The sequence below is a fragment of the Episyrphus balteatus genome, chromosome 1 (assembly GCF_945859705.1).
Source record: "Episyrphus balteatus chromosome 1, idEpiBalt1.1, whole genome shotgun sequence".
In the NCBI taxonomy this organism is placed as follows: Eukaryota; Metazoa; Arthropoda; class Insecta; order Diptera; family Syrphidae; genus Episyrphus; species Episyrphus balteatus.
Window position 1 is genome coordinate 28,319,344 of NC_079134.1, and position 19,757 is coordinate 28,339,100.

Sequence of the window (19,757 nt, forward strand, 5' to 3'; positions counted from 1 at the left end):
CGAAACAACATAGGTAATTACAAATTTTTTATTATAAAAATTAACATCTCTAGAATCAATTGTAGAGTGCCCTGTAATTAACAAAACAAAATCTTTTGTTAGAAACAAAGGTTATAATGATATAGCATAAATTGCTCTATTATTATATTAATAAAATAAATTAGAGTTAAGTTAAATGTTGCAACATTGCGTAAGAATAAATATCAAAGAAAATTCCAAAACAAAAATATATTCAAATTTTCAAAACAAAATATTCTATTCGACAGCAATCACCTAGGAAACAAGAAAAAAATATTTGAAAAAGAAGAATACAAAAAAAAAAACAAACATTTCCAAAGAAGAATACAATTTTAAATTTTAATTCACACGTGATTGCCACATTCGTCAAATTTAACTAAAATATTTAAGTAGATTATTATCATTTTGCGAAATACATACATTTAAATACAGTCATCTATATATGTCACATGCACTGCAAGTATTGACGAAATGTTTCGAAATCACTTTTTAAATTTGATGTTTCATTATTTTGTACATATGTGTTTAGTTTACAACGCAATTACTTGAGAAGATGCGAATAAATATCAAGAAAAATTGAAATCTGAATTAAATTAAAAAAATATTAAATGTTTCTCGACATCATGTTCCGATGGGAGAACTTTATAACTTTTTTATATTTTCCTTGTTTTTTTTTCGAAATGTGTATTTAATTCCCCATTTTTTATTTTATTTTAAAACAAAATAAGTTCATAGAAATCTATATTGTTTAATTACAAAAAAAAAAAAATTTTAACTTATGGGTAACCGTGGTTGTACGTTTTTGTTTTTTTTTATTATTTTTAATAAACAACTTCCATTTCTGCTTATACATCTTCCTATCTCTCTCTATCTACAAAGCTAAATAGTGACATTCCCCCCAAATTGAAAATTTAAATAATATTCCAATATTTAAATAATATTCCAATATTTTGGTGACTCCTTCATTATCTGATTATTCTTAGTCCCCCACTCCTGCCTAAATCATTCCAGAAATAGGTCCGCTCTCTTGAACCAGACGGCGCTTCAGTCGATTGAATTCATGATAGTACTATAGTTTTTATATACAAGGGCTTTAGTTACTCCACTATAAATAAGAAAAATTTTATGGATATTGTATTAAAAAAAAAAAATGATTACAAAAAAAAAAATTAAAAAAAAAAAATTCTAATAAACTTAATAATCCTTAAATTTGCCAACTCTACTAAAATGATGTTTGTTTTTGACCGTGAGTGTAATTTAAGTCGTTTAAAAAAAAAAAAATTAATAAAATATTATATTGAATGGCGAATTTGAGAACTCATTAAGCTGATATTGGTTGATTATTATGGACAAGTTAATTTTTGCTAAAGACTCTTATTTCTGTAAAAATACGAAGTAGACATTATTTTTTTTTTTTTTATAAATAAATTTAGCACTTCATTATAGACGTTTCCTTAATAAGTTTCTATAATAAATTCAAAATGTTGCACAGAAGAAGTGTTATTAGTAAAAATATTCTGCTATCAACATAATATTTCTCAACAAATTGGTTTTATTCTTCGTTATATAAAAGACATTTGGCAAAAGACTCAGCATAAATACCCTCAAATCAACCCAAATTACACTGGTCAACAAAATTTGACTTTTTTTTTGCCACAAGAACCAAAATATATTTTTCTAGTATTTTTCGGGGTGCTGAATCCGAATCTGAAGTCAGAAAAATTTGATTGGCCTCCGTTTTTGAAATATTACCGTTATAAAATGCTAAAAAACGTCATTTTGGCTCTTTTCGAGGTTCTGTTTTTATGTGGGGTAATTCATTAGAAACAAATTTGTAACGGTTATTATAAGAACGGTTATTCTACTTTCAAAAACTGTTTAAATTTTCCCGATATCTCTTTTATTGCTCGAGATATCTTAAATTTCAGTTAATAAGCCAAAGAGAAATTAAACTTAATTTAAAGATTAAGTCTCTGATCACAGAATTTTTGCCACAAGAACCAAAATATACTTTTCTGAAGGTTTTTGGGTTGCTGAGCACGAATCCGCAATCAGAAAAATTCTATTAGCCTCCGTTCTTGAAATATAACCGTTATAAAAAAAACCTTTTTTTTTGCACTTTATAACGGTAATATTTCAAGAACTAAGGCTAATAAAATTTTTCTGATTGCGGATTCGAGCTCAGCAACCCAAAAACATTCAGAAAAGTATATTTTGGTTCTTGTGGCAAAAAAAGTTTAATTTGGTTGGCCAGTGTTGTTTTTGATTCAAAGACCGCTGCTTAAATTTTAAATATCTCGGGCAGTAAAACAGATATCGGAAAGATTTAAACATTTTTTGAAAGAATAAAATCAGTTCTTATAGCCACCGTTACAAATTTACTCACAATGTATTACCCCACAAAAAAACATAACCTCGAAAGCAGCCAAAATTACGTTTTTTTACATTTTCTAACGGTAATATTTAAAAAACGGAGGCCAATAACAATTTTCTGACTTCAGATTCGAGTTCAGCACATCAAAAACTACTAGAAAAGTATATTTTGGTTGTTGTGGCAAAAACCTTGTTGACCAGTGTTATTTAATTCGTTTTTGTGTTATTTTACTTTCACATGCCACTCACTTTTCGCTATGGTATTATGTAGCTATCCCCCAAAAGAAATAAAACAAAACGAAAACCCATTGACCAAGAAGGGTGTAAATTCGTTGAATACCACGACCGACGCGGCTTGTGAGAACCAGAAACGGAAGCCATTAATCTTTACCCCTGTCACAAATGGCGACCAATGGGCGAATATTAGACATAATATTCAAGTTAATTTTTTTTTTTTTGGTCATTCTCTGTTAAATGGTTTAAATAAAATAATTGAAATATTAATTAAGATAACAGAATACTTTGACTTTTTTGAGGAACAAAATATGTATTAAGGACCTGATTTTTTAAAAATTTTTTTTTTTTTTTTTTTATTTAACTTACATAAATGTACAAATTATTACATAATCAATAAATAGGAAATCGTACTCCTTTATCGTTGCATTAAGGCTGATCTTATCAATCATTGACTTAAACATGATTTGAATTCCTAATTCCCTTGACCATTTTCTAGATTTCTTGAAACACAAACTTCCATTTTCCAATGACAATATAATTCATATTCCAAGGACTCAATACTATGAATCTATAATTTAATTGAAATAAATGCTGACTTTTTAAATTTTCTCGCAATTTTCAAAAAATGAAAAAAAAAAAAAGAATAAGAACTGTAAAGTGATTAGTTAAGCTCTCACAAAGTATATTATTAATTGAGCGTTATTTCCTCTTTTGTATCTCCTTCATTTTTCAAACTTTTTTTTTATTATTTCTTCTCCCAGGATCGAGAACACTGCCAAAATGTTATTATATTTCAAATAATTATTTGAAAGAAAAAAAAAAAAGAAAACGAGACGAAATTTTAATTTGATTAGGCTATCTATATGTAAGGCTTTTCTGTGCTCACAGAAACCATCTCATAGGATTATCACATTTCAAGTGGAAATAATGTGCCTTCTCTCTTTTCTCTTCTTTCCTTTTCACTTTGTCCTTTTTTTTTTCATTCTTTTTTCTTTTTTTCTCTAATAAATTTATACAAAGCCGCACTTGAGAATAAAATGAATATTCTTGGCAAAAGTTCTTCGTCTTTCAATTTTACATATAGATTTTTTTTTGTTGTTGTTGTTGTAGGCAATTATTGCTTTTAGTAATATTAATATTATTTTTATTTTTATTTTGCTTTAAAAAGAGTACTCAATTTGCTTAAAGAAGCAATTTCTTGCCTTGTCACATCGTTGATGTTGATTCAACATTTCAATCTTTAAAACATAAGAAAATTCAACAGCTAGTCTGCGTTGGCAGGAACAAGATATTTTTTTTTTCTTTTTTGCGGATGTGTTAACAAAAAAAAAAAAGGATTTTCAACTAAATCCTGGGATATATTCAGAACAATGTACACAATAAAATGAAAACTATACAAAAAAGGATTCGAATTCATTGTTGCATAAGAAAATATACTTGAAATTCAATGTAACATGAGAAGTTCAAAAAGTACACTCTAGTCTAGAGAAAGAGATGAAAAATAAATATGATTTGAATGAGAAAATGAAATGTGGGTGTTTTATGTACTTGTTCTTAAGCATCCTGAAGATGTTGTGGGTTTAAGCTTTAATTTGTTGTTTCCACTAAAAAGCAATACGATTAAAGTTATTGGTAATGTCCTTTTTAATGTAAAGAGGTCATATCTTACAATTTTCTTTAATCACAATTTTGATGAAAACATTTAAAGCTTTTAACTTCTTAAATTTTTTTTTTTTAAATTAAGCTTTTTTTCAACGAGCCCTTAAACTATCTTTAAGTTTAAGTTAGAAAATGAAATCCTTTGATATGTTTACCAGAAGTAAAAAAAAAAAAAATCAGCAGACCATGGAAGAATAGTTTCCCAAAGGACTATGAAGACTTAAATCTTTGCTGAACGGTGAAAATAGTGTTTTTTTTTTTTTCTTTCTTTTTGTGGATCCCCATAATCCCATCGCAGGAGGATTTGAAGCAGGATATTGAGAAATTTACTTGAAAATGTGCTGTATTGAGGGGTCTTTAAGTAGTTTTTTTCTTAAGTCCTTTTCTTTTAGTTTGGCTTACTTATGTATTTTCTCGACCCATAGTTCTCCCTTTACTTCAATTGTATTGTATTGAACAATGATTGTTAATTCTTTTCTTTTTTATCTAAAAGGTTGAAGGGGTATTGAAGAATATTGCTGATTCTTTTGCTTGCAAATATGAAAAACAGTATTGTTTTTTTTTTATATTTAATCCTGATTTTTCTTGCAATTACTGTACTGTGGATCAGTATTTTGAAAAAGAAAGTCAGATTATGGTAAAGGATTGTATTTTATTAAATAAACGAAATACTTTAGAATCATTTATTTGCATAATAAGAATTTGAATTTTGTAAGAGTAAAAAATTCCTTTATTATGAAATACTTAAAATTTTAAATATGTACGCTGTATAATAACAAGGTGCTCAAAACCTTATTGCATAAAGTGATTATACTAGGATTTTATTTCATGCTTCTCTAAAAATATTGTAATAATTGGAGTTTTTGAAAAGTTTTGAAAAAAATACTATGTTGTTATTATTTATTCACAATGAAGTCAGGATCCAAGCAGCATTTATAAAAATTGCAACAAAAACAACGTTCCTCGAAAAGCAATTCCTATGCAATGTTTTTTCTTAAAAACTGTTCAGCCTACGTAGTTGATTTTAGTCTCAAATCATCGGACATATTTTATAGGTAATCATTTTTAAAAAATCTTTAAAGACGCACTTTTCCCCAGCACCCAGAAAAGTGATTTTTTCCCTTCCTGGGTATGATCATCAGCATACTTGGCATACTTTTTAACACTGTTGCATTCGACACTCGTGTCCAAAAACTTAGGATGCTCATTGAGTCATTGCATACAGAAATAAATAGAAAAGTTTGTAAAGCAGCCTAGTGTAGATATATCAAAATTTGGTGCTTCAGAATGTTCGTAATGCTTTTGTTTAGGGTCACTGTGGTGTAGGTATGTGTAACTTTTTCGTATGATAACATCTAAAAGCAAACTGGTCTATTTTTTAGCAATTTCACAGACAAATTGATATTATTTGACCATTATGTGACCTTTTAAGTGGTATTCTCGGTATGGTTCAACTATTTTGTACATAAATAAAAAAAAAAAAAAAATAACGTCATTTTGTAGTTGATAACAATTTTTGATTGATAACAACGACAACAATTAAAACGGTTTTAAGGTTTGAATCACAATTGAAATAAATTACACCACTGAGTTGCACATAATACTCTCATGGTAAAAGTGTTTATTAAAAAAGGAAAAAATATAATTTGATTTTTTTAGGGTTATTCATAAGTAAAGAAAAAAAAAAAGTCATGTGTGCAATTCACACGTGGTAGAAGTGAAACCTCAAAAAAAAAAAAAGAAAAAATCTGTCTATATTTTTTATTCTATCTCCTTTAAATACATGTTTTTTATATGACAACCTATCTACATTAATTTTATATCATCTGAAAGCTTATTAAGATTGTGTAACTTGTAGAGCTCGTACAGTTAATTGTGATATATCAAATGAAAGGTTTTGTTATCAGCATGCGTATTAAATTTAAATCAAATTTGTATGTACTCTAGATCAAAAGATATAACGTGTGCAGAAAAAGAACATATTTTTACCGTTATCTCAGAATTTTGAATATGAAATTAATTGAAATTTTGTACATTTATTTATTTAATTACCTATCTACAGTAGGTACATTTCATTTAATTATCTATTAAAACAAAAAAGTCATAACAAGTTGAATGTTCGTGTCGCGTATTCGTTTCATCTTGTTTCAAATCACTACGATACTAAAGAAGTTTTCACTGCGTTGGAAGCGGCTTGGTCGTTTACGTATACATCCAGAAATAAAACATACTTTTCATGGCAGATAACGTTAATAACGACCCAAAAAATATTTTTACTTGCTCTATAGGGCAAGTATTGGTTTCGTGTAGAAAAAAAATTCGAGGTTTTAATCAAAACCAACATTACGATAATGGAGAAAATCAAAAAAGTGGTTTTCGTCATGCCGTCCGTCGGTCTGTGCGTCCATCTGTACATCGAGCTATTGCCTAAACAGATGGATGGATTTGCTTGAAACCTGGTACAGATGATTTTTGTGTAATTTCCTAGGTCCGTTTTTTTTTTATTTTTTTTAAATCTCCTTTTTAACGCATATCTCCCATATAAAGTTTTCGAGGTATTGCAATTTTCTCGAAAACGACTCCAACGATTTTGATTAAATTTGGTGTGCGTAATAGTCTTATTGATTCTAACAAATCTGCGTTTTTAGTTTTTCTCAAAAAATGCGGAGAACGAAAATATGGCGTTGCCGTTTTTCAAAAATTTACATATTTTTTAAGGTTTAAGGTATTTTATCAAAGCATAAGCCAATTTTATTTAAAATTTACAGATATCATTTTGAAGTGTAAAATGTAAAAAAAGTTAAAAAAAAGTTGTGGGAAAAAAAATTAATTGATTTTTTAACTTTCGATGTTTTTTTTTTCTCGACACTTAAAAAACCTAAGATTTCCAAAAGATATTTAAGATAAAGATACTTTGAACTACAAGAGCAAGTACGTGCGACCCAGTCGTGCATTTTATTTTTATTTCAAAACATTGGTCTTATTTACATGCAAACATTTTGATTAAAATTGTTCGAACCCTTTTTGTAAAAAAAACTAACATTGCTTTTTCGGTAACCTACATGAAAGGTACCGTTAGTTTTAGTCCTAAGAAATATTTAATTTTCCCTCAAGAGAATCACCCAAAAAAACAGATCTCATAGGATTCAAACTGGATGAAATTTCGATTAAACTGATTTTTTTACCGAGTTGCTGTAGTCGGTTTTCAGTTTTTGAACTTATTTAAATTATTAAATTATTTTGAGGTAATAAAGTGTTTGAAGTATCGCTGTAATGTAAATATAAGAAAATTTATCAGTTTATAACTTAATAAAATGTAAAATAGCTTTTAACCTCCTGAAGAGCAATACTATTCCAAAAAATTTCATTTGTCGAAGTAGCATAATAGCTAAAAGTTTATGATGGAACAGATGAACACATATATTCTTACCTTTGCCACATTTATCAACTCTCAGCGTTTTTTTCTTTCAGTGCAATGTATTTTTTTGAATCATTAAAGTCATTTTTAGATTATGTATCTGAAAAAAAAAGAAATAAAAAAGCCCTTGATGCTTGATAGATCGTTTAAAAAAAAAAATTTTAGTGTAAAATGCCTCTGCAAAAATATAACCACAAAACTCTTTTTAACAAAATGACCAAAAGCGTGTTGAAAACACAATTTTAATACCTCCGTTTTTGAACAAAAACAAAATTTTTACGGCAGTTTTGCAACCAGACATTTTTTCACCGACAAGACACGCAAAACTCTATTAGGTACTCAAGAAAACAGTGGACATCGCCTAAAAGTTATTTGAACCTATTAGTTGTTATTGATTAGAAACAATAAATATTTTTTCCAAATTATTGTGGCATTTGGCAAGTGGGCCGTTTTGTATCCAAATTAAAAATCATTTCCCAATTTCAACTTTATCTACCAACAGAACAAAAAGTCAAAAATTGTCCGACACTATTTTCTTTACATATATTATTACTCCAGTGAAAGCGTCGGAAAAAAGGGCCTAACCCTGCGAACAGAGACACTGTCAGTTTTTATTTCATGGATCGATAGGGGTATATCTGAAAGGCTTAAACCCAATTTCTCACCACCTGATCATTCTTTTTAGCGGAGTTATTCACAAAAATGCATTTTTTGGGATATTTTACTTCTAAGCTAATATCTTTGCTCCAGTTTGTCGTAGACCAAAAAATAAACATGCATTCTCTTCCTTATAATATTTTCTATCGTTTTATGTAATTTAATTGTATTTGAGTCAGTAAATTCAAAATGGCAGCCATTTAAAGTCAAATTCTTGTTGTTAAAAACACATTTTTGTCTATTTCTGTTGTTGTTGAAACAAATAAAAAATAAGTAATATTAAGTCAAAGACGTTTTTTTGTTTAGCAAACTCTTGCCTTATTATTTTATAAAAGGTGCAAGTATTGGCTAACAAAATAAAATACTGTTGTAGTCCTTTAAATTATCTACAATATAAAAAAAATTAGCTCTCTACGACCCACGGGAGCCGAGTTATTATAATTTTAAGGAAGTATCATTCCATAAGAAAATTTAAAAAAATTTCCCTTGTTTATATGTCGAATAATAGTTCTCAGTGAGAAGGGTTGTTTTCATTGTTTCTTGTTATAAGAGGATTTGTCTCATGTTTTTCGTTGGTCATTTGGAACTTTTTTTAAAAATTAATTAATGTGGGTCGTAGAGAGCTAAGTTTTTTTTTAAATTGTAGATAATTTAAAGGACAACAACAGTATTTTATTTTGTTAGCCAATACTTGCACCGTTTATAAAATAATAAGGCAAGAGTTTGCTAAACAAAAAAACGATTTTGACTTAATATTACTTATTTTTTATTTGTTTCAACAAAAAGAATGTGTACTAAATCGATAGAAAATGTTGTCACGAACAATTAATTGCTTTATTTTTTGTCGTAGGACATTCTGAAGCCGAGTTATTCCCAAAAAACGATATTTTTGAGTGGTTTCGCACCGGTTTTTCGTGCGTTCATTTATCAATTTCTCGGTCATCTTTGGTGATAAAGAGTTGATTTTAAATTAAAAAATGTAGGAAATTAAGATGGCTACAAAATAGGTTAGAAAAATGTTGAGCATAAAATAAGCTTTTTTAGAAATAAAAACGAAAATGTGTTTTTTAATAACTAAAATTTGACTTTAACTGGCTGCCATTTTGTAGTAACTCACTTTAATACAATGAAATTACATACAACGATAGAAAATATTATAAGGAAGAGAATGCATGTTTATTTTTTGGTCTACGACAAACTGGAGCAAAGATATAAGCTTAGAACTAAAATATCCCAAAAAATGCATTTTTGTGAATAACTCCGCTAAAAAGAATGATCAGGTGGTGAGAAATTGGATTTAAGCTATTTAAATATACCCCTATCGATCCATAAAATAAAAACTGACAGTGCCTCTGTGCGCAAGGTTAAATGACGCTTTGATTGGAGTATATGCACAATAGACGTTTTCTATCTATGAAAATAGTATAAGCTGCTGTATGCCAATTCCAAACTGACATGACAGGAATTGCTATACTCACAGTTTTCAGATTTGTCTTGTATCGTAATGTCACATTTCCTTATCTGAAGTTCTAAAATTCCTTTCAACCAGGACCTTAAAATGTAAAAGTATGTATGAATGAATGAATGAATGAAGTAACGAATCACCCTTAAAGTCTGTTTGAAATTCAGTCTGCAAGGCAGCCAAATTTAAAAACTGCAAAATTTGCAAAAAAAAAAAAAAAGAATCAAAAATCAGCTCAAATGAAAAGGATTTCCGGTTTCTTTTTTTCTTTCGCATTTATCAAAGAAAAAAATCCTGAAATCAAATAATTAACCAAATTGGCAGTATTTCAATTTATCAAATTGCTATACTCTCAATACTACTTTTTGTTTAAATTCTCTCAAAATCAGTCTATAAATACCACAAATACAATCAATCTTTTATTCACCTACACTCATGTGTATGTAATGATTCTGGTACCAAACAATGTCATCGAGTCCTCATTGAAAACTTGACAAAAAAAAATCTCAACTCCGGAAGCAACTGACCAGTTGTTCTTCAATAGCATACTCGTATACTTCTGACGTACAATTGACGTACATACACGATGTGTATAACTATTGAATACAAAAAAAAAAAAAAAATTTTTATTCACAATGACAAATCGCAGTCGTCCTTAAAAGTCCTTTCCCTTGAAAAATTGTTATATTTTTTTTAACATTCTTTTCTTATCTTCGCCAATGATGTTGTTGGTTGGCAGTATATAGTAGTTGTTGGTAGAGTCAATTCATTCGTCCTTCGATAAATATATATAAATTCTATAAATAGCGACACTGGGTATTGACCATAGCACCAGAACTCAAGTATACCAGATAAAAAGAGCAAGATAACCTTTTCATTTTTTTTTTTCAGTTTTTTTTGCTGAAAATAATTTTTGAAGTTCCGATTTCATTCCATTCGGATTGTTAGCTTCTGTCGCCTTTTTTCCTTGCTTCCTTTGAAGGTCAAATATTTTTTTAGCTTTTTTTAAAAATTATTATTATTGCGGTTAAAGTTCTATCGTTTTTATGAGAAGGAAATTGAATTGAACTGAGTTAATTTTGGACTGTTCGTTTTTTTTCCGTCGTCCTTTTTTCCTATTTTTATTCGTTTCAAATAAAATTCTGAAAGATAAACAGACAGTTTTTTTTCTCTATGTTCCCTAAATAAGTAATAAATTTTGTAATGATACCAAACGAGAAACAATTTAAAAACGAATAAATTTACAAAGTATCAGAAGTGGGATAAAACCAAAGAGAAAAAACTCTATTCCCATCTTACATAGGATCCTATTTTCTAATTAAATTAATTACAACTTTCAATTCTTTAACTCCTTTACTTTGTATTTTAATAGGAACTTGTGTGTAAATAAAACTTAGAATTACATGGTATCAGAAGTGGGATAAACTCCTTCCCAACAAAAAAAAAAAAAAAAAAAACTATTTCTATTCTTATCCGAAACAAGATTTAATTTTCTAATTAAAATTAATTACTAAGATCCTTTTTAATTTTGGATTTTTATTTTTTTTTTTTGTAGATTTTTCAACGGTCCTTTACCGCATTCTATACGATATATGATGTTGAAAATGACCATCACATGCCAGTGAAACTGAAGGACTCACCAAAAGTACAAAGAACTCGTCTACAGTACGCCGCATGGTTGGGCAATACAACATCCCTAATTATTGTAGCTGACAACGATATATATTTAAGACAATCACCAGCAGAGGAAGAGGACATCCGTATAACGAATACAGGATATCAGAATGTCATTTATAATGGTATTCCTGACTGGTTGTATCAGGGTAAGGTTCACAACATTTTTTTACTTTGATTTACTCTCATCTCAAAATTCCTCTCAGTTGGACAATTTGTGGGGGGCTAGAGATTATTTAAAAGCTTTTATAGAAGTTGCTTTTATTCACATATCCTGTCAATTATTCACAATTTATTACCAATTTTACTATAAAAACGCAACAGATTTTTTAATACTGTTTCCTCTTCTTTTTTTTTTGTTTTGTAATCCAATTTTCACAGAGGAAATCTTTTCAAAACCCGAAGCGATATGGTCATCACCGGATGGCAGCCAATTCATGTATGCCTCGTTTAATGATACGAACGTTGGCATCATGACGTATCCGTGGCTGGCATCGGGAGCGATTATAGCCGCTGGTGCTGGCATGAGTTCGGGCAGTTCGTTTCCGGAAACAAAGAGTGTTCGATATCCAACGCCGGGCACCACAAATCCAGAAGTTCATCTGTGGATAGTTGACATAAGTAATTTGACGGATATCCAGAGGAATTTAGTGAAGCCGCCGCCATCACTGGACGGACAGTAGGTATTTTTTTTGTTTTGTGTGGGTGTGAATTATATTTATCAAAAAAAAAAAAAAATTATATACACAAACTTACACACACACACAAACAAAAATATTTTTTATTTTTTATTCCTTACTATTAATCAAAAGGACATTATTTTTGTTTCTCTTTTTTGTTGTTGTTGTTGTTGTTGTTGGAATCCAATTTATGAGCCTCTTGAATGTGCAATTTGAATTTGGATAACACATTGAGTTATTCAAAATACTGACAGGTTGATTGACATCTCCAGGTGGTTTGAGGTTAAAGAGAGCAGTTGGATGACAGTAACCATTCAATAAAGTGGGGGTGGGGAGGGAATAGGTACTTTTGGAAAAGTCATTTACTATGGACAGACAACAGAGAGGTTGAAATGATGATGATGTTGGATGATGATGACGATATTTCCCCTCTGGAATATAGGTTTAACAATTTCAATTATTTGAGTTAACAGAAACTTTGGTATTTGATGCGGCCGGCGATGGCAGCATCAGGCATGTGGCTTAGACTTTATACTCTCATATATAATTCTGAATTTGACAGGTGATGCGGTATAGGATATTTATTGGTCCATTGGGTATTGTTGTATAGTGAAAATTGTATGTAAGTTCATGTTTCCATGTGGTTGATCAAAATAGTTTATTTTATGTGTAACAAAAGGATGATAGTTTTTAGTTTAAGTTATTAATACTCAACAAGGTTTAGCATTTTGAAGCCTTTGGGTATAATCACCATTAAAATTTTGTGTGTACATTATACTCGATAATTTGCAAACTATTTAATTGATACTTTTAAGCGCTATGAGGTTTCAAGTTTATATTCAATATAATTCGAAGTACCCATCGAAAAAAATTCGTTGACTTTTTGTACCTTCAGTATTCTGACTGACTTATCTAGGGTAAGAAGTATTGACATGTTTTCAAATAAGTTTGGTACTGTGGAGGTTGTTCTTTATTCAAATTCAGCCTTCAAAAACCCTCATAGGTATAGTATAATTGTTATGAAAAAGTGCATATCTTCTTATGACTCGACGACGACGGTACATTTTAGTTCCCTTCCATTCTTTCAAAATAAATACATACATACTACATTAGGGTGTCCGTTATTTCCAAAAGTGATGTTTTCGGGGGAGACACCCCCTAGATCGAAAGTTTAGGGCCTAAATAAGTTGAATTTAACAAAACAAAAAATTGTTTGAGGTCATTCTCATTAACCCATGCCTCTAGGGTCATACTTTCCCCATACAAATTTGTATGGGAAATTTTTGACTCATACATAAAGTTTTTTTTCTCTCGAGTTAAATCATCTTTTTTTTAAATGTTTGATAATTCTGGTTGGAAAATAGTTACTTTAAATTTCCCGTTAAAATTTGTTTTTATATTTTATTTCGGTTTTTGATATTACATATTAGCTACTTTCGTAGTTTTTGCTTTTACGTTTTATTTTATTATTCTTAAAGTACACCTCCTATCACAAAATTGGTTTTTAATTCTTTTCAAATATTACATTCAAAAATCTGTGTATAAATAAAATTTTAATTTTTTAAATTTTTATTTGAAATTTTTGCCGTTTTTATACGTTTAAATTTATTTTTCTCGAACTACAAAATATTTGTTTATAATATTGTTATTGAATTTTGTTTAACATTTATCCACCTAAAAAATGACATCAAAAAAATTGCAAATAAAAAATATAAAGGTAGGTAGGTAGAGATGGCGGTCAAGGCAAACCATGTTTGATTGACCCAAATAGCGCCGGATGCGCCGTTTCGATACCAAAACTTATGAAACCTGTGAGTGATAATTGGATTTATTTGAAATACATTTTTAATTGTTTTTAAAAAAGGGAAAAACAAGTGTTAGGCAGTCCTAAATCCACTTTGTTGCATTTAGGAACGAGATCAAGTCTTTGATCTTTGATTCTGAGATGTTATCTATGACATTAAAGAATTCGCTCCCCAGAGAGAGAGTGCTCTATTCCTAGCAAGGGCGGGACATTGACATAGGAAATGGTAGACGGTTTCTTTTTCTTGCTGGTCCAAGCAGCTGCGACAGTAGGTATTGTGCGGTATACCCAACTTTGCTGCATGTTCCCCTATCGGCCAATGTCCTGTGCACACCGCAACGATTCTGCTAATATCTTTTCTGGGTCTAGAGATTAGGTCATATGTTTTGGATTTATTATAGGTGGGCCAGATTTTTCTGGATATGACGCAGCTAGTCAAGTTGTGCCACCTATTGTTAGCTTTTATTAGGTATTTTAAGAAGATATCGCCCTTCATGACTCCTATGGGAATGTTAACTATTTCTGCTAGTGACTCATGAAGGGCTGATCCTTGCCTGGCCAGTTCATCCGCCTTTTCATTGCCTTTAAAACCACTGTGACCTGGGATCCAGATGAGAGTGATTGTGAGGCTTTCACTCAGCAATGAGAGTTCCTCTCTGCACTGCTGAACCAATTTGGAGGATGTCGTGACCGAAGCAATTGCTTTTATAGCTGCCTGACTATCTGTTAGTATAGCTATATTTTGGTTTTGATTTGGATATACTCTAAGTAATTTGCAAGCTTCTTTAATTGCCAGCAATTCCGCTTGGAATACACTGGCAAAGTTTGGTAGTCGAAAGGATTTTGAGATATTGAGGGATTCATAGTAGACACCCGAACCGACCCCACAGTCCATTTTTGAGCCATCAGTGAAAATGCAGGTGTCGAAGCCTCTCGTCACAATGCCCTCTTCCCAGTCTGATCTCGACGGGAAGCTGACCTTGCAATTCATTACAGTATTCAGAATAGGGGTGCAGTAGTCTGTGGGTGTCAGAAGCATATCCGATGGTATTAAATTTGTTGTGTCACTGTGACCAAAAGATTTTGCCTTCCAACTACCTGTTTCTTTTAGCCTTAAAACGCTACAAGAGACCTGGTATTTGATATGAAGGTCTATGGGTAAGAGGTGCAAGAGAACGTTTAGAGCCTCCGTGGGGCACGACCGGAGGGCTCCAGTCGTCCCTACGCTTGCTGTTCTCTGGATTTTCTTAAGTTTGTTGATATTATAAGCTTTACTGAGTGCAGGCCACCAAACAATGGCGCCGTAGGTAAGAATGGGTCGTACAACCGCTGTATAAGTCCATAGAATCATTTTTGATTTAAGACCCCATTTTTTCATAAAGGTTTTACTGCAGGCATAGAAAGCAATGCTCGCCTTTCTAACCCGCTCTTCTATATTAAGCTTCCAGCTCAGTTTAGTGTCCAAAATTACACCTAAATATTTGGCGCTAGAAGAAAGTGATAAGATTTGGCCGTTGAGCTGAGGTAGAGGGAAGACAGGGATTTTGGTTTTAGTTGTAAAAAGCATCAGTTCCGTCATACTTTGATTAACTCCTAGGCCACAGCTTGTAGCCCAGTTGCTAACTTTTCTCAAAGCCGTGTCAGTCATTTCACTGATCACAGGTAAAAACTTTCCTGATACAAGTACAACCAGATCATCCGCATATGCCACTGCCTTCACTCCACTTCTCTCAAGCTTCACGAGGATATTGTTCATGACAAGGAGCCATAAAAGTGGGGAAAGAACGCCATTCTGAGGCGTACCCCTATTAACACATTTAAAACAGTTTGAAATTCCTAAGCTTGCTTGAATTCTTCTCTCTTTTAGCATTGAAATAATCCAACTTCTGATATAGTCTTCTACTTCAAAAGTCACTAAAGCTTCGAGAATAGATTCGGTTAGGATATTGTTAAAAGCTCCCTCTACATCCAAGAAGGTAGCTAGGGTATATTCTTTAAAGTGAATCGAGTTCTCAATTGTTCGAACGACTTCATGGAGGGCTGTTTCCGTAGATTTGCCCCTCATATAAGCGTGCTGCGAACTGGCTAGAGGACATCTTTTAAAAATGTCTCTAATATGAGTTTCTAAGATTCGTTCTAAGGATTTAAGTAAGAAAGATCACAACAAAAACATTACTGTTAAAAAAAGAGCCAAGTTCTCTTATATTGAAATTATGCTGGCACAAAAAGTACTGAGATGTAAAAGTGTACCAAGTTCTAAAGTTTGGGTTCAAATTCGTATCAATAAAATTTTGATTGTTCTTTTGACAATTTTTCTTAACTATCGATTTTTAAAGTTATTTCAAAAATTGCCAAGTAAACAATCAAAATTTTATTGATACGAATTTGAACCCAAACTTTAGAACTTGGTACACTTTTACATCTCAGTACTTTTTGTGCCAGCATAATTTCAATATAAGAGAACTTGGCTCTTTTTTTAACAGTAATGTTTTTGTTGTGATTTCACTACTTTTTGCAAGGTATGGCTGTAGAATATAAAATCTCTATATTTGATGAAAATTCAGTGAAAATGGGTGGTTGCCACGCCCCCTGCCTGAAATTCTCAAACTTAAAATTTTTTCCTTTGTGTAAACTACCAGCTCCACCATTTTACCAAATTTCAAGATTCTACGACAATCAGAAGTGCTCTATAATATTTGATGAAAATTCAGCGGGAATGCCGGTTGCCACGCCCCCTGGCTGAAATTCTCAAATTTAAAATTTTTTCCTTTGTATAAACTACCAGCTCTACCATTCTACCAAATTTCAAGATTCTACGACAATCAGAAGTGCTCTATTAATATATGATGAAAATTCAGCGGATATGGGCGGTTGCCACGCCCCCTGGCTGAAATTCTCAAGTTTTAAATTTTTTCCTTTGTATGAACTACCAGCTCTACTATTCTACCAAATTTCAAGATTCTACGACAATCAGAAGTGCTCTATAATAATTTATGAAAATTCAGCGGAAATGGGCGGATGCCACGCCCCCTGAATTGAAAATCCCAAATTTTCGATTTTTTCCTTTGTATACACCACAAGTCCTATCACCGTGTAAAATTTCAAGTTTCTACGATATCGGGAAGTTCTAAATAATTTTGATGATCTGTCAGTGAGTGAATCAGTCAGTCAGTCAGTCAGTTACGGTTTTTGCGATTTTTGAAGCCCTATATCTCAGAAACTACTCATCGTAGGACGCTGAAATTTTGTGAGGAATTTGGTTTTTACGAGCTCAACAAATGTAGTGAGTTTGAATATTCTGGCGTCTTTGGTGTGGAAGTTAGAGGGGGGTCGAAAATGGCCTGAGTTGTTTCCTGTAAATAAGGGTGTAGTGCCAAAGTTGCTAGAGAACTTGGCTGGGCACTACCGTGCCCCTTGATGTTAAACTTATTGGCCGGAAATCCTTCGCGGATTCATGTCCTCTTTTGCCCACTTTGGGTATGAAAACCACGCTAACTTGTCTCCAAGACTTGGGCACATGATTAAGAAGAAGGCAGCCTTTAAAGATTTTTTCAAGCCATGGAACTGCTATCTCTTGCTGATTTTGCAGCATAATGGGCAGAATACCATCAGGGCCTGGGGATTTGTACGGAGAGAAAGTGTTAATAGCCCAAGCTATATTTTCTTTTGTTATCAGGAGGTTTACTTGCTCAGTCGTAACTGATAGCAAAGTGGGATTTATGTTCACTTCAGAGGTGCTATCAACGCACCCCGGAAAATGAGTAGTCATTAATAATTCTAAGGATTCAGCTGGAGATATTGTCCAGGATCCGTCAGACTTTTTAAGAAACGAGGGATTTGTGTGTTCCCTCGATAAAACCTTGCTAAGCCTGGCAGAATCCTTAATATCTTCTATGGAGTGACAGTATTCCTCCCAGCTTTCCTTATAGGGTTCATAGAATTTGTGTTTATGGCAGATGTTGAAGATTGTTCTAGTCATTTTCCTCAGATTAGACAGGTCTTCGTTCCACCAAGGGGGAAATATTTTGCTACTATGTCTCACCGGACAAGAGACTTTAAAGGCAGTGATCATTGCTCGTTCAAAGGTCATTACCTTTGATTCGAGCTCATCCACCGAATCTGTATTTATATTGGGTATATTGCGTAACTTTGCACTAAAAACTTGACCGAAATTCTTCCAGTCAGTTCTTTTGGGATTTCTATAAGGGGGTGGGATTTTGGTTTCAAACTTAAGTTGGAACAGAATCCAACTATGGTCTGAAAAGGATTTTAAAGGGGATACTCTCCAATTTTCAACCTGCAAATTGAAGTTGCTATTTGTAATAGTGATGTCTAGTACATCCTCCCATCCTTCATAGTTCCTTGAACTAGGAAACGTGAATGTTGGAGTAGTACCTCTATTGCAAAGAGTGAGGTTATTTTCAATGATATAATCAAATAAAGACTCACCTCGTTCATTGATCTCAGAACTACCCCAAAGAGTATGACGTGCATTTGCGTCACACCCGATGAGTAGGCTTGTCTTCATTGTACTGGCTTGAGTTGTCAGCCTACGTACTTCCTCCGGCGGTGACTGCTGGTCATGTGCCATGTACGCAGATGCCAAAAGTAGTCCATCAGTATTTGAACCCTCTAATTTGACAGCGGTCAAATCAGAGGTGCTAAGATTGGGACACAAAAAAGCTTTTAAGTGTTTTTTAGCTAAAATACATGTTCTTGGCTTACCTGGGCTCGAACTGACGGGCTTGTAAAAAAGGTCATATTGGCTGTCTTGGAGACCTCTCACTCGGAGGCCATTAATCCAGGGCTCTTGTATGATGCCCACATCAAAGTTTTCCTCCCTTAGGAAAACTCTCAGGTTATCTGAAGCACATTTAGAGTGCTTCAGATTAACCTGAACGACGTGCAGCATGTTTTTAATTTATATCGGATTTTGCATCGTCAGTTACCAGCCTCTCGCCGGAGAACCCTGCCTCTTTGGGGGTATCGTCATCCTCGACGATATCCTCAACTAGGTTAGGGTCCGCTTCCTGACTTTGCAGAATCTTTATTTTGGCATTCCTAATGCCAAAGCGGAGTTTAAAGTCGGCTTTTTCGAGAGCCCCACGACTAACCTCGCAGATCCTCAGAAGGTAAGACGCGCTGTTCTTTTGCGGCTCTTCAGTCTTAATGACTGCCCAGTCATGCATCGGAATCAGCGGGTTTAACCTCTGGAGACTGCGGATCAGCTCCGTTCCACTTGGCTTGATACTCATGAGGGGCAGCCAAATGCGAGCCAGTGGTTGTTTAGGAATCTCCTTAGCTGGGATAAGCTTGAGCTTCAAACCATCCCATTTAGTGCTGATCTCATCAACACTTTTACTAAGGAAATCCCTAGAAAACCCATCCTCGCACTTAATTACCCTGTATCCCCTGAGCATCTCACCAGAGTCGAAACTAGGGTAGGGACCCTCATTTGCCGATAGGGTGTAGAGAAAGACCATCTCAGAGAGTTTGGCCTCGATGGAGTTCCACACTGACATCAGACCTTTGTTGTCAGTGGAGAGCTCATCTACAATCGCCACTTGAAGATCGTCCCTGACGATCTCACTTAAAGTGCGCGATTGCGCCGCTCCCTGAGGTGGCCCTTTCTTTTTGGTGCCGCCGGTTTTAGCTTTCTTTTGAGGAGGGTTACCCTCCTCAAGAGATCTATTTCTCTTGGCGGTCTTTTCGGGATGAACAAAAAGATTGTTGTACTCTTCAACAATTTTTTCGTACCTGATTTTATCAGCGGCA

The 19,757-nt window shown here is 32.7% G+C and overlaps 1 protein-coding gene across 2 annotated transcripts in view; it reads left to right on the top strand.

The window, feature by feature from the left end:
- The window catches only part of LOC129905381 (inactive dipeptidyl peptidase 10), a 162,299-nt gene that overhangs the window by 121,290 nt on the left and 21,252 nt on the right, over window positions 1-19,757 (top strand). For both annotated transcript variants that reach the window (XM_055980857.1, XM_055980858.1), the window contains exons 4-5: window positions 11,380-11,647; window positions 11,880-12,177. In XM_055980857.1, the coding sequence (XP_055836832.1) occupies window positions 11,380-11,647; window positions 11,880-12,177 (566 nt within the window). The remainder of the gene's footprint in view (window positions 1-11,379; window positions 11,648-11,879; window positions 12,178-19,757) is intronic.